General features: G+C 52.0%; 1 protein-coding gene across 1 annotated transcript; it reads right to left on the reverse strand.

Annotated features, from left to right (window-relative positions):
• Positions 1 to 1,434: 1,434 nt before the first annotated feature.
• Positions 1,435 to 12,799, reverse strand: Batf3 (basic leucine zipper ATF-like transcription factor 3). The gene is made up of 3 exons (XM_048439415.3): positions 12,633 to 12,799; positions 10,278 to 10,382; positions 1,435 to 1,895 (listed from the first exon to the last, which is right to left on the reverse strand). Exons 1-3 carry the CDS (start codon positions 12,699 to 12,701, stop codon positions 1,716 to 1,718), a joined length of 354 nt encoding a protein of 117 aa, XP_048295372.1. The 5' UTR covers positions 12,702 to 12,799; the 3' UTR covers positions 1,435 to 1,715.
• Positions 12,800 to 13,627: the final 828 nt, after the last annotated feature.

A 13,627-nucleotide genomic window follows, 5' to 3' on the forward strand; every position in this document is an offset into this window, starting at 1 on the left:
TCCCCTAACATTGCTCACGACCTCGCCCCCATTTTTTCTTCTTTCACTTTCTTCCCTGCCCCCCAGACAGCGTTTTCCACCAAACCCAGGACTCACGGATTGAGCCAGACTGCTAGCCACTGAGGTCCAGCGACCCAGCTGTCTCTCCTCCACTGAGGTCACAGGTGTGCTCCACAGGCAGCTGGCTTTCCCACTTACACAGATGCTGAGGGTGGAACACAGGTCCTCCGGCTCGCACGGCAAGTCCCTCCCTGGTTGCGTGACCTCGCCCGCATCGTCTCTCTTCCCTTTTTTCTTCTTTCGTTTTTCTTCTTTAGCATCTACACCAAAGTCCTTTCCTTTCTGGCCCCACTTCCTGTTCCCTTTATAAGATGACTCCACCTAGCCGGACAATGGTGGTGCAAGCCTTTAATCCCAGCAGGTGGATCTCTGTGAGTTCGAAGCCAGTCTGGTCTACAGGGTGAGTTCCGACCGCCAGGGCTACACAGAGAAACCCTGTATTGGAAAACAAAATAAAGCAAGCAAACAAACAAAAAGACAATGTTGACGGTCCAAGGAAAATGTAAGAGGCAGAGACCGCTTTCCTAGGGCCTTTCTCCCACGCTGTCCTTGGCTTGATTTGGCATTTCTGCAAAAAGAGTAAGCAGTTCAGGGGGGCGGGCAGTCTGTTTACTGACTCTGTTCTGTCTTACAGAATGCCCAAGCTGAGCAGTTGGGAGCCCCAACCAGGAACAGAAAATTCTCAGGGCTGGAGAGAAGGCTCAGCAGTTAAAAGCACTGGCTACTCTTGCAGAGGACCCAAATTTGGTCCCCAGAACTCACAGGGTGGCTCACAACTGCCTGTAACTCCAGTTCCAGGGGATCCAACAGGTTCTTCTGACCTCTGGGGACTCCTGCTATTAACATTGCAGCGTTAGTTTCTGGATGTGAACAAACAGCCATTCCGGCAGATACATAAAATAAAAAATCATTATTTTTTGAAAAGAAGGAAAGAAAAGAAAAAAGAACCATACCACCAGTGTGGTGTGATTCCAGAGCTTAAAAGCCTAAAGCAGGGGGATTTCTGTGAGTTCTAAGCTAGCCTGGGAAAGAGTAAAATCTTACTTCGAAGAAAATAAATAAAAACAAAAATAGAATTCTACAGCTGAAGTAAGATAAGGTGGACCAGAGAGAAGACTGCATAGTAAGTGAGCCAAGCGTGAGTCACAGTCAGCTCGCCCACTGGGACCAAACTGGGTCAAAGACTTATTGGAAGCTTCGGTGGCAAAGGAAATCCCACAGTCTTACGTTCTGCCATAGCCAAGGGTACTTCCCCATCTGCTTTGAATGTGGCTGTCAGGGGGAGGAACAGCAGAGGGACCTGCCTGTATAGTGTGACCTTCCCAAGGAAGGAACTCTATGTGCTCTCCAGTCCAAGAAGTTGGACAAATGAAACACGGTAACTATCTTTATTATCCAAATTCTAGATGAAAGAGCCTGCCTAAGGCCAGGACCGGTTAGCTGCCAAAGTGGGTGAGGAGTGATTCCTGTGGGCGCCTTCTGGGTCCACCGCTCTAGAGCTTAAAGACAGGTTCCTTCTGAGTGCATGCTGAGCCCAGGCTGGCCCCAGAGCTCCTAGGAGGGGCACAGGTACCTCTGCACTCGTGTGCGGAGGGAAACTCTTGGGTGTGCAAACCCAGGTTCTGAGCTGGACAAAAGAGGAGCGAGCTGGGGTGTCATCGTGGCAGACAGCTGGCCACAGGGTCTGGCCGAACCTGCACAAAGTTCATAGGGCACAGCAGCGGGCACATCTTCTCATGCTCCTTCAGGGCCTCGCCCAGGTGTCGCAGTTCCTCCTTCAGCTTTGAAATCTCCCTGCGCAGGACGGTGTTCTCCTGCTCCAAGCACTCGTACTCCTGTTCAAGAAAGAGGGCAGGTAGAGACCAGTGTGGAGGTGCAAGACAGCAGTCCCAGCGCTTGGGAGGGAGAGGCGGGAGGGTCGAGAATTCAAGTCCAGCCTGGACTACAGAGGACTCTTCCCTTTTATCCTGAGACAGGGTCTCACTCTGTATCCCGGGCTAGCCTGGTGCTTGCTGTGTGTCTCAGGCTCCTTCAAGCTTGTCATTTTCCTGCCCACCTCTCGGGTTACTAGGGTTTCAGATGCGTACCGTGATGCTGGGTCATCTCGTGCTTACTGGCTTCAGATCTCTCTCTCTCCACAAGAATGAAATAGTCCTAACAGTACAGCTTTCCTTTTTGAATCAACACTACTGGAATATAATTTACACGAAATGTGTTTATATTAAGTACCTGTAATTCAGGGAGCAGTGTCAGAAGTATCTATACCCCTGTGTTAATATACAGACCATCTCTGTCACCCCAAAGTGGTCCCTTCTGCTCATTTCCATCAGCCCTCATCCCCAACACTGACCTGCTTTTTGAAGGTGTCTGGTGGGTTCTTGGCCACCTTACTACCCATAACAGGACCTGGAACAGCATGCCACTGGCTGCACTAATAAATGCATGGACGCATGCCATTGGCTGCACTAATAAATGCATGGACACATGCCTTTGGCTGTACAAAGTGCATGGATGCATACTGTTCCTTACAACACTCTCTTGCTGTCTCCTTCTGCATCAGAGTGTAGAGGTTCAGAACTGGAGGGGATCAAAGAGCTCCTTTTCATCTCCCCCAAACTGTGGAGGTACTTCTCACATGCAGGGCTAGTTCACACATCCATCTTGGGCTGGGCACCTCACCTTCAAGGGACAGTCCCTGCCATTTCTGCGATACTCTGTCCTCTTTGTAGTGACTGAAAACTCCTCCACATCCGCTCAATCGAGCTGGGCTCTGCCTAATGGGGCCGCACAGAATGAATCCAACCTCGTAACCTCAGTTCTTGAAATGATAAGCGACAGACTTGTCCCTCCCCCTTAGATGTTCTCTGAGCCTAAATTGTTCTCTCTCTGAGTTCCTTGTGTGGGACTACTAGCCCCTCTGCCCTCCTGACCACCATCCCTGGCATACGCTCCAAGTTACCAGATTCAGAACGCAGTGAACATGCAAGGGAGCACGCAGGGGCCTGACGTATGGATCGCCCTCCCTCATGCTGGACCTCAGGCCCTGGAAACGTCCGAGTCTGCAGAAAGCCGAGCTCCACGCGCAGGAGCTGCTGACGCCTCTTGAGTGACTGATAGAGACTGAGGACAGGGCTTCCCCGACCACTGAGTCCCCACTCCGTTCATTCTGAGTCTCCACGGTGTCATCTCATGGACACGTGCGGTCACACAACCTTGTGCCATCCAGGAACGTGGTTAGCACTTGTCTCTCTTTAATCCAGGCCATTGATAAAGTCTATGGGACTCAGTCCATGGCACTCTATCGATCACCATCAGTGGCCCTCTCTGGGCTGAGATGTCTTTAGATATTGCTGAGCCATCATTCCCATTCATGCCTAGCTCAGTTTGTTTGGATAGACTGTGACGCAAGCATACGGGGCACTTACTGTGCTGAGGACCCCACCTCATTTCCCACTATATCTTCTCAATTACTAATCATTTTTAGTAAACATCAGTAAGAAGTCTGGCCTTAGAACCCCTAAGATACACGAGCATCCCTGGTTTGCACTGGGTTCCATACTCCAAACCACCTTTCTATAGTTCCTGAGTCTGCAGCAAGATGCCCGGAGCTTCTGAGATGTGTCTCTGGACTCAGAAGGGAGCCTAAGCCTGACTCCACTCTAAGGTGTCACGGCTTCCCCAGACCACTGTTCCGAAGGTTGCCAGAGGATTCAAGCACAGGGGACGGACACCTCCGTGTGTGTGTGTGTGTGTGTGTGTGTGTGTGTGTGTGTGTCTGGTCTCAGTACCTCAGTACCACCCCTCCCTAGTCTCTTTCCACATATATGCATTGTGCAAAATGATGGATTTCATCACGATGTGCGCCGAGTACCTTGCTCATATCTGTGCTCCACCCTCATCCTCCTCTGCACCCCATGCCTCACCGCTGGTCCCTTCCTGTTACCCGCAGGGACTTTCTTTCCTGGGATTTAAGTTTTATTCTTAAGTTGACTGAGGGACTTTTACTGATCTGGTGGAATAGGAGGCAAAAATAAAAAGAGAAGCACTAACAACATCCAGGCAGGACTAATAAGAGGCCCTGGGAGGGGAGGAGGGGGGCAGAGAACACCAAAGTGGGAGAAAGGAGCAAAGAACATAACCATCTCTCAGTGAGGAGAGCGGAACTACAGCTCAGTGGTGGAGCATTTGACTGCAGATCAAGAAGTCACCGGTTCAAAACCAGACAGACACCCTCTGTGACATGCTTTCTAGTTCAAAGTCTGTTTACTGCCTGGGGAGTTTGAGGCTCCTTGGCTAAGAGAGCATCAGAGAGCACTACCCTCCCCCAGTTATTTAAGTCACACTCTCAAAGCAGAGCCCTCAAAAACATGGGTGGTGGAAATGACTAGATGCCAGGTATGCCCTCAAAACTCAGGTTGCTTGAGCTGGGATGTGGCTCAGTTGGTAGAACGCTCGCCTAGCATGCACGAAGCCCTGGGTTTGGTCCCCAGCATCACACACACAACATATAATGTAGTCCTGTAATCCTAACACTCAAGAGGTAGAGGCAAGAGGATCAGAAGTTCAAGGTCAACCTCGGTTATATACTAAGTCTGATGCCACTGTGGGTTACACAAGACACTGTCTCAGAAGAACCTGGTGGGTAACAGGTGCAAGGTAGGAGAGAACTGGCTCCTGCAGGTGCTCTCTGACTTCCAGGTGCCCTCTGACCTCCACACATATGCACTGGCACATATGCACTCAAATGCACACAATAACATGTAATAAAGCTGTGGTCTTCTGCCAGGATTTCGGAGTATGTATCACTGATGAGTGGTAGGTGATCTTGTATCCAGTGGGCAGAACCAGGGATCCTGTTCAACATTCTTGAGGGCCCAGCCCAACCCCCACCCAACACATACAGCAAGGAGGCTCAATGCCACTTGTGCTGAGATTGAAGTCTAGAAGTCTGGGATCTCTAGAGTCAGAGTCATTTAAGGCCGGGGACACAAATGGGGATGACTAGAAAAAGTGACGCGATGGACCGGAGGAAGCAGAGACCCCAGGAGGACATGGCCACACAGAGAACCCATTTCACAAGTGAGACAGCTAAGCTCTGAGAGGCCCAGAGATCCCATCCCCAGTGTCAAGGTCAACCCCAACTCAGGCATCACCAACTTTGCCTTCTTTTGGCAGTGTGGGCCCATATTTCCCCACAGTAGTTACCAGAATTGAGATCGCAGGACTCTACAGTTGGTCTGTCCTGAGTACTGAAGGAAGAGCGTTCCCACCTGAAAAGCAGGGCTATCAGCAAGAGCTGTGCAGATTCAGTTTCTAAACCTGTGTGCGCTGTCACCAGAATTCTCTCCGAACACGCAATAGTTGACAACCCCAGGGCAACACTCACCACATCACATTGCCCAAGCCATCTGTCAGGTTGACATTTAAGGTTCCCGAGGCTGGCACTGTTCCCACCCTCGTCTGACTCAAAATTTTTTCTCAGTCTGACGTCTTTGGGTGCCTGGTCAAATCTGGCCCACTTCTAAGCCAACGTTCAGTGTGGCACAGCCCACTCTGTGGCTCCATCTTGGTTTCCATCGGGGAATGCTGACTCAGCCTAACTGTCTAGAGAGAGATGCAGATCCAAGCCCCAGAAGAAGTGTGAACACCAAACACCGAGGGCCAGGGACCCTTCTCGTCACAACTATCAGCAACCATGACCTTGGGGGAAATTCCTGACTGTCTATCTTGAGTGCCAGGCTGCAGGCTTTGGTAATGGACAACCAGAAAGAGAGGGAAGGAGCCGAGAAACACAAACGTGGGAGGCCCAGGTATTGGGTTCAGGACAACTGGGCTGAGTGAGGAGCACAGAAGAGAGAAGTAGCCTTTGTGAGCAGTCTTGCTCCAAACACCCCCTTTCGTGACATTCATAGAAAGTCGGAAGCACACAGCTACTGTGCTATTCAGGGCTCTGCTCTGTGCTTCAGGACTGGGAGAGGAGAAGATAAGGAAGCGCCTAGGTCACAGGTCACTCCCCACACAGTATCCGGTAGTCTCAGCTACCAGCAGGCCTCTCATCAGGTGTGAAGTTTCCAGGCCTCACATCGTGTCCTTTCCTCAACCTAGGTGTGGCCTGGGAGCCCCACAGGTCCCCTGGGCTTTCCAACATAATCTACCGCCGTGTGCCAAGTGTCCTGCATTTGGGTCACTGGGTCTCAGCGACAATACTATTTACCCCACTTTCTACCAGCACCTCACCTCCAGGATGCAGTTAGTCAATCAGTGCCCTACTCAACATAAAACACAGATTCTCCATAGCTATGGCATCCTATGGAAGGAGGTTGGGAGGTGACCATGAAGGGACTCCCCACAAGGTGTCTTTGGGACCATAGCTGACAGCTTTAGATTCGTGGACAGATGCAGCCAACGCAGTCATTGCTCTGACCGACTTGACAGCGTTTCTCAACAATGCTGGCCCTGCAGAGGTGAGGCGCACAGGTGATTTCCTCAGCTGTGTGTCAGTCCTGGTGAGGCAGAGAGTGACTCATTCTCTCCTGAGGAGACTGGCTTCAGATCAATTTGCCCTCTTCTGGGAAGGGCACAGCTGCTAGGCCACACAGATGTTGGGCAGAAGAACATCTCAGGGCACTGTGCAAGGAATGCTACCCCTGGCTTTCCAAGGGGCAAGGCGGGCAGAAAGACAGTTCTCCTTAGTTCCTGGTTTGCTTGGTTATCACGGTTAGCTATGAGACACTGAGAGAGAACGAATGTGCCCTTTGCATGCCCTTTCTTGGTACTCATAAGGCTATAAGGTCATCTGTTACCTTCTGTGGCAGGAAAGACATTGGCCCCTAAAGATGCTTCCATCCTAATATCTGGGACTTGTGAACAGGAACCTTATTTAACAAAAGGGACTTTGTGGATGAACATGAAATGGGGGAGAGGAATCATCCAATTGGGTTCAGTGGAATTGGGGGAGTCCTAAGTCAGGAGGGAGAGGAGCAGATGCCACAGTGGGACAGCGTTGCTTTGAAGATGGAAGAGCACAAACCAAGAAACAAACTAGAAACTCCCTAGACGTTGACAAAAGCAGAGACATGGATCCCCTCCAGAGCCTGCAGCAGGAACGCAGCTCTGTCAACATCTCCACAGTAGCACGGTGGAATGCGTTTTGGACAGCTCACTGTCAGCACTGGAGGGTCATGAATTTGCTGGAATTCATTACAGGAAACGAAGCCTGTGCTTCCCAAGGACACACACGAGGTCTCTTCTCCCTGTGACTCCACAGCAGGGCTGCGCCCAAGGAAGTGCTTAGTCAGTGTTTTGGATTAACTGTGTTTTGTTGCATGAAAAACCTTGTCTAAGACACTTGGTCATGTCTGCATACACGATCACTCTGAACTTACAGATGGCAATACACCTGACTTAAACTGGGAGTTTCTTGAGGGAGGGACCTGGCTGTCCAGTGGGCACACATGGCCTGAATTTGGGGCTAGGCACTAATGGGGAGTCCCTGGTCCTCAGGAGGTTACTTGGCAACACAAAGCCTTAGGACCTTAGGACTTAAGAACCACGACCTTAGGAACAAGGGGGAAGAAGGAGGCGAAGGGTATGTCACGCTTCTGTGGAAGGTTTAAGATCTCATGAAGATGGGGAAGCCCATCGGGAGATCCTGGCCTCCAGGCCTCAGTCTTGCTGCATCCAGTAAAGACTCTGACACTTTGAATGTATGCCAGGGTGTGGGTTTCTGTCAGTGAGTCTCAGCTCCCTGCGTTGCATGCATTCTAAACATGTTTGGTTGTGGTGAGGGAGTTTTTAGATATTCTCTCCTCTCTAAGGACTGAATTCCTGAGCTGTCAAAGCCTTGGCCAGCTTTGGGGAAATGTGCCTGGTGAGAGAGCAGGGCAGCGCCGTCCGGCAGGAGAGAGCTAGACCACATCTTAACTCCCACACCAATGGCGCACAGCAAAGTGTAGAAACACCACCCACCCCTCACCAGTCCTGGCGTGGGATTGTGTGGGTTCACACACGCGGGTCAAGGAAAGCAGAATCATGAGGACAAACGGCAGTGCTATGGCTGAATGTGCCCTGAAAACTTGGTCCCCAAACAACAATGCTGGGAGGAAGAACCTTGGGGAGATCAGTCACGGATATTCTGCTCTGACGAACAGATTAAGTCACTAATGGACAGTTGAGCTACAAACGGAGTGGCTGCGTATGGAAGCAAGTTCTCTGATTTGTTTGCTGTCTGGCCTTCCTGTCCTCCACCATATGACCACATAGCATAAAGCCCTCACTAGGTGCTGAGCACAAAATCCTCACTAGGTGCTGAGCACAAAGCCCTCACTAGGTGCTGAACACAAAGCCTTCACTAGGTGCTGAGCACAAAGCCCTCACTAGGTGCCGAGCAGACACCAAGTAGATGTGGCACTGTGTTTTGAGACTTTAGAGCCTCCAGAACCCTGGGCCAATAGTCTCTCTTTATCGATGACCTAATCTGTGGTATTCAGTAATAGAGAAAACAGACTCAGATAGAGGCTCCTGATGTGAGAGATAAGGAAGGTGGTTTTAAGTTCCACTAGCTACCGTATGGAGGTAGTGAGAAGAGAAAGTCTCAGGGTGAAGAGACCACATTCTGCCTCGGAAGCGCATGTGAGGAGCCTGCAGCAGAGCCCGGGGGATGCCTAAGTAAAAGTGAAGTCCTGGCTGAGCAATGGTAGGACCAGTTCGTAGAGAAACATCCCACTGCAAAATGAGAAAGCAGCGGAGTATCAAACCTTAGTCAACACTAACACTTAAGAAATAGAGTTGGGCGGTGGTGGTGCACACCTTTAGCCTTTAATCCCAGCACTCAGGAGACAGAAGCAGGCGGATCTCTGTGAGTTAGAGGCCTGCCTGAACTACAGAGCAAGTTTCAGGAGAGCCAGGGCTATTCAGAGAAATTCTGTCTTGAAAAGAGAGAGAGAGAGAGAGAGAGAGAGAGAGAGAGAGAGAGAGAGAGAAGAAACAAGGAGGAGGGGAGGAGGAAGAGTGTTGGCACAAGCTGCAGCAGGCTGCAGCAAGACTGAGTCTCTAAATGCTGGGCTACATAGTGAGACTGTCTCAAAGAACAAACAAAACCAAAAACCAGAGGCAGAAAAGCTTGGCACCAGACAGGTGGTATGTGGAGCAGTAGCAGAGAGTTTATATCTGATCCACAGGTAAAAGGCAGCAGGAGAGAGCTAAATGGGAAAGGTGTAGGCTTTTGAAACCTCAAAGCCCACTCCCAGTGACACAGCTCCTCCAACGAGGCCACACCTCCTAATCCTTCCCAAACAGTTCCACCAACTACTGGGCATTATAACGTATGAGCTTATAGGGGCCATTTTCATTCAAACCATACACACAGGATGAAGCAAGAATCTGAAAATTAAAAGCACCAAGAGCCATTTTGTTTAGCTTTTCAATTTTTATTTTTGATTGGGAGAGGGTCTCATGTAGCCTAGGTTGGCCTCAAATTTGCTATGTCGCCAAAAAAAAAAAAAGGCCTTGAACTCCTGATCCAAGCAGGTGTCACCTCACCTGCTTCTTTTATTTATTTATTTTATTTTCAAGACAGGGTTTCATTATAAAGTTTAATAGAGCTGGGTGGCCTCAGACTCACAGAGATCTGCTGTCTCTGCCTCCAGAGTGCTGGGGTTAAGGCTTCTATCATTGCCCCTGTAACTTTTCTCTTTTTCTCTTGTCAAAATCACTATAAAGCCAAGGCTGACCTTGAACTTGTGGCTCTGCCTCTACACCTGAGTGCTGAGATTACAGGCGTGCACCGCCATGCCTGACTTAAGTGGTGCCAAGACTCAGACCCAGGGCATCTGTATGCAGACTAGGCAAGCGCTCCACCGAACTGCTCCCCCAGCACTTTAACTATTGTTATTGTCACTTATTGAGACAGTGTTTCTGTAGTTCAAACTGGGTATCCTCGTGCCTCCACCCCTTCCCTCAGTGCCAAGTATAGGCGCGTGCCACCACACTCGGCTTCTGTTTGGTTCTAAAGTTAGAGAAAATGGAGTGTGGGAAGCACCCAGGGCCTGGGGTTGAAGGGAGGAGGCCCGGGAATAAAGAAGCAAGACAGTGGGCTGGAAAGATCCAGCACAATCAGATGTGCAGTACCGGTGACGGGCACCGTGGTGCCATCCCCGGAGCCCTCCCCAGGGCACAGGATGGCTGCCCCTGTGGTCCTGCCCTGATCTCAGCCTCACCTCATGGAGCTTGTCAGCTTTCTGGGTCTGCTTCTTCCGGCTTCTCTGAGCAGCAACCCGGTTTTTCTCTCTCCTTCGAACCTTCCTGTCATCGTCCTCAGGGCTCTGGGGAGGACATGTGGCAAAGAGACATGCTCAGTCCACTCAGCTTAGTCCACTCAGCTTTGCTCCCTGGGCTCTGCCAGTTCACCTGCTGCCATGGACAGTACCCACTGCAGGCCCTTGTCGAGGGGCCACCCACTCAGTGCTGGGGCTTTGCTGCACGGCAGGCTCTGCCCCCATCCTGAGACATGTACAGTGCAACCGTCATTTTAAAAGGGTGCAGCCTGGTGGTGCCACGTTCGTGCAGGATACGTGAGGCCCTGTGTTCCATACCCAGGACCACAGAAAAAAAAAAAAAGTACAAAGAGACGAGGAATAAGAAACTCAGGTTAGGGAAGTTCTCCAGGTATCACGGCCGGCATGGCGGTGAGTGGGAAGTGGAACTCAGGTCTGCTGGTCTCCAAACCAACGTTCACAAACCTCTACCCCACAGGGCGTTTGCCTGGAAGAGCTGTGGAGGCACTGCTCATCTGAGAGCAGGAAAGACCGGGGTACCTGCTCTCTGGAACATTCTGCACAGCTTTTATACTGTCACACACCGGCAAGTCCTTTTGAATCCGTGCAGACCAGGACCATGCATTTATTACTAATTGCGACCACTCAACCCTACCAGGGCTCGGAGTATCTGGACCACCAAGGACGATGTGCTGCCTTGAGCAATGGCTGACATTTTCTTTCAGAGGTCAGGGTTATTCCAAATGCAAATTTGTGATGTATCTTGAAACTTTTTACCAAATATCCAAAAATTCTTCATGAGGAGGCATGAAATGGTGCAGGCAGAAAAATGCAGCTACCACAGTGAGGGCTTATTCAGCCGAAAGGGCTTGCCTTCCAGCACTGCCTTGGAACCATCAGGGGAGAGAAAAAAAAAATCCTTCAAGACTGGGTCCAAAACATGTCTACAGGGGGAGGGAACTCAGTGACAGGGCTCACGTCCAACCTGTGTGCGGCCCAGGGTGAATCCCCAACCCCCGGCACAGGTAAGAAGAGACAGCACACACAAGGGGAGTGGAGCATGGAGATACTGTTCAGGAGAACACGGAAGGGTCTTGAATTTTGACTTCTAGAAGTAGTCTCTTTTTTCTTTTTTTAACAGAATTTCATATAGTCCAGATTGGCCCTGAACACCCGACCTTCCCTGTGCCTCCCTAGCTCTGGGATCATAGGCCTGCATCTCTGCATCCAGCATCAACATCAGGGGGGACAGGCTGTATAAACGACAAAACATGAGCTTTGCGCCCTTGCAGATCCTACCATAAACCCAACTCATACCCATTCTTCCAATGCATGTATTAACTAGGAACCTGTCACATACTCGGAACTCTGCTAGGCCCTGGGGACAGCTGTTCCCAACAGTGGCGGGTCTCGGCTGCTGAGGCTGGCCTGGGATACACAAACCTCACTCATGCTTGTCAGGAAATAATACTGCGTTATTCTCCAAAGCCAACAGGTCTTGGGGCAGGGGGCAGCCTGCCTTCTGTCCTCAGGATCTGTCACTGCAAACTTGACGTATCACCTCTCCCAGGTGACCACACCTGCCCACTCAGCAGAAATCTTGAACGGAGACACAAATCCTCCTTGGTTCACCTAATCTGTACAAACACCCTCAGGAGTTGATGCTATAGGGTTCAACTTATAGATAGGAAAACTGAGGCTCGGAGAGGCGAAGCAAATGGTACAAGGCTACTCCACCTAGGTGGCTCAGACTTCAGGGTCATCCTGGGACACTACAGGTGAAGCACAGAATTGGGAGGCGGGGGACTAGGAAAGATAAGACCAACTGTTGATAATGCAACTAGCTGGTTAATAAGTGTCCCAATAGCTGTCTCAACTTCTTGTGGTGCAGCTGTGAAAGCTGGAGACAACAGAGGGGGCTGACCGAATGGAATCGAGGAGTTTCCACCCGCGCTGGGGGTGGAGTCTGCCCACTAGAGGCAGAACCCCACACCCACAGGTTGACCGGTCCCACGGTCCCTCGTTCCCCGTGCGAACCTTAGCGGGTGTGTTGGATGCAGGGACGAACCGCCCCTTTGGGCTGAATTCCCAGTATCGGAGCTCCGGCCCCCTCCCTCCAGCGCGGGCAGCGGGCAAGGACGCAGTGGCCTCCGGCAGCGCGGACCCACGTGTCTGGCGCCGGCAAGTCGGGGGGGACCACAGCCTTCCCAGGCTCCCGGGGCGCACGGCGGGGACGCACGTCAAGCGGTACCCTCACCCTTCACTGCCCTCCCCGCACCCGGCCCCCGTGTCCACTACCTGAGGCTGGTTCCCAGGAGCTGCCACACTCCTCTGCAAGACGCTGCCCGCCGGGGGCCCTTGAGACATGCCGCGCGCTAACCACACGGGGCGCCCTGAACGCGGGGCTCTGCTACCCGCGCTTCGCCCGCATCCCCGCACCTGCCGCCCCGCCCCGCCGCTTCCCGCTCTCCCGGCTCCGCCGCGCCCGCCTCCCCACCCCGCGCGTCCCGTCCTGTCCCGTCCCCGTCCCCGCCCCCTGCTCCTACCCCGCCCCCGTTTCCTCCTCTCCCCGCCCCCTCGCCGCACTTCGGGGTCCAGGATCCCACCCAAGTTGCTGTTTTCCGCTAGGGGCCCCCGCGCTTCGTGGAAGTCACGTGGCAGCCCCGAAGCCCACCCACGGGAGGGGACGCTGGGTGGTTGGGGTCGGGGTGCTGCCGGGTCCTCCGGCCGCTCTCGGGGAGTTCGGGTGAGAAGCACGAGTGAGTGGCTTCCCTGTCCTAGCACGGGTCACGGGCAATGGGGAACTTTCTTCCGGGCGACGCGGCACCTGGACCGCTCTAACTCCCTCCGCAATACCCGGGTAACGGGCGCTCTAGGGCTTCCTCTGCCGCAGCCTCGCTGCCTCGTCACGTCCAGTAGGAGGGAGGGGGTGGGGTGACTCGGAAGGTGAATTCTGATGGGGGGTGGCGAGGGGGAAGAGGAGGTCGTGAGCCATAACCAATGAAAGGCGTCCCAAGAAAGTATGTGCCGTGCTAGACGGCTCTCCTCGCTCATTCGGGGATCTAGGCAGAATATACTAAGGTTTCATGGACCAGCTACTATTGCTTCTTCATTAAGGAGGCACCTGGCGAAGGACTAAGATACATGGTTGCTATGGTCATGCCAGACTAGGTACAGAGGCATAGCGCACCCCCCTTCACCTGCCTGCCAGTTTTAAAACTGTGAAGTCAAGATGATTGTGCCCAGCAAAGAAAAACAAACAAAAAAAGCAAAATAAACAAACAAACAAAAAA

Source organism: Myodes glareolus, chromosome 5 (assembly GCF_982192425.1).
Source record: "Myodes glareolus chromosome 5, mMyoGla1.1, whole genome shotgun sequence".
In the NCBI taxonomy this organism is placed as follows: domain Eukaryota; kingdom Metazoa; phylum Chordata; class Mammalia; order Rodentia; family Cricetidae; genus Myodes; species Myodes glareolus.

Coding starts and splice junctions, on each gene's coding strand:
- Batf3 (XM_048439415.3), bottom strand. CDS start 12,701: ATGTCTCAAGGGCCCCCGGCGGGCAGCGTCTTGCAGAGGAGTGTGGCA. Junction 10,383..12,632: donor CTCCTGGGAACCAGCCTCAG/GTAGTGGACACG, acceptor TGTCCTCCCCAG/AGCCCTGAGGACGATGACAG. Junction 1,896..10,277: donor AAGCTGACAAGCTCCATGAG/GTGAGGCTGAGA, acceptor TTTCTTGAACAG/GAGTACGAGTGCTTGGAGCA.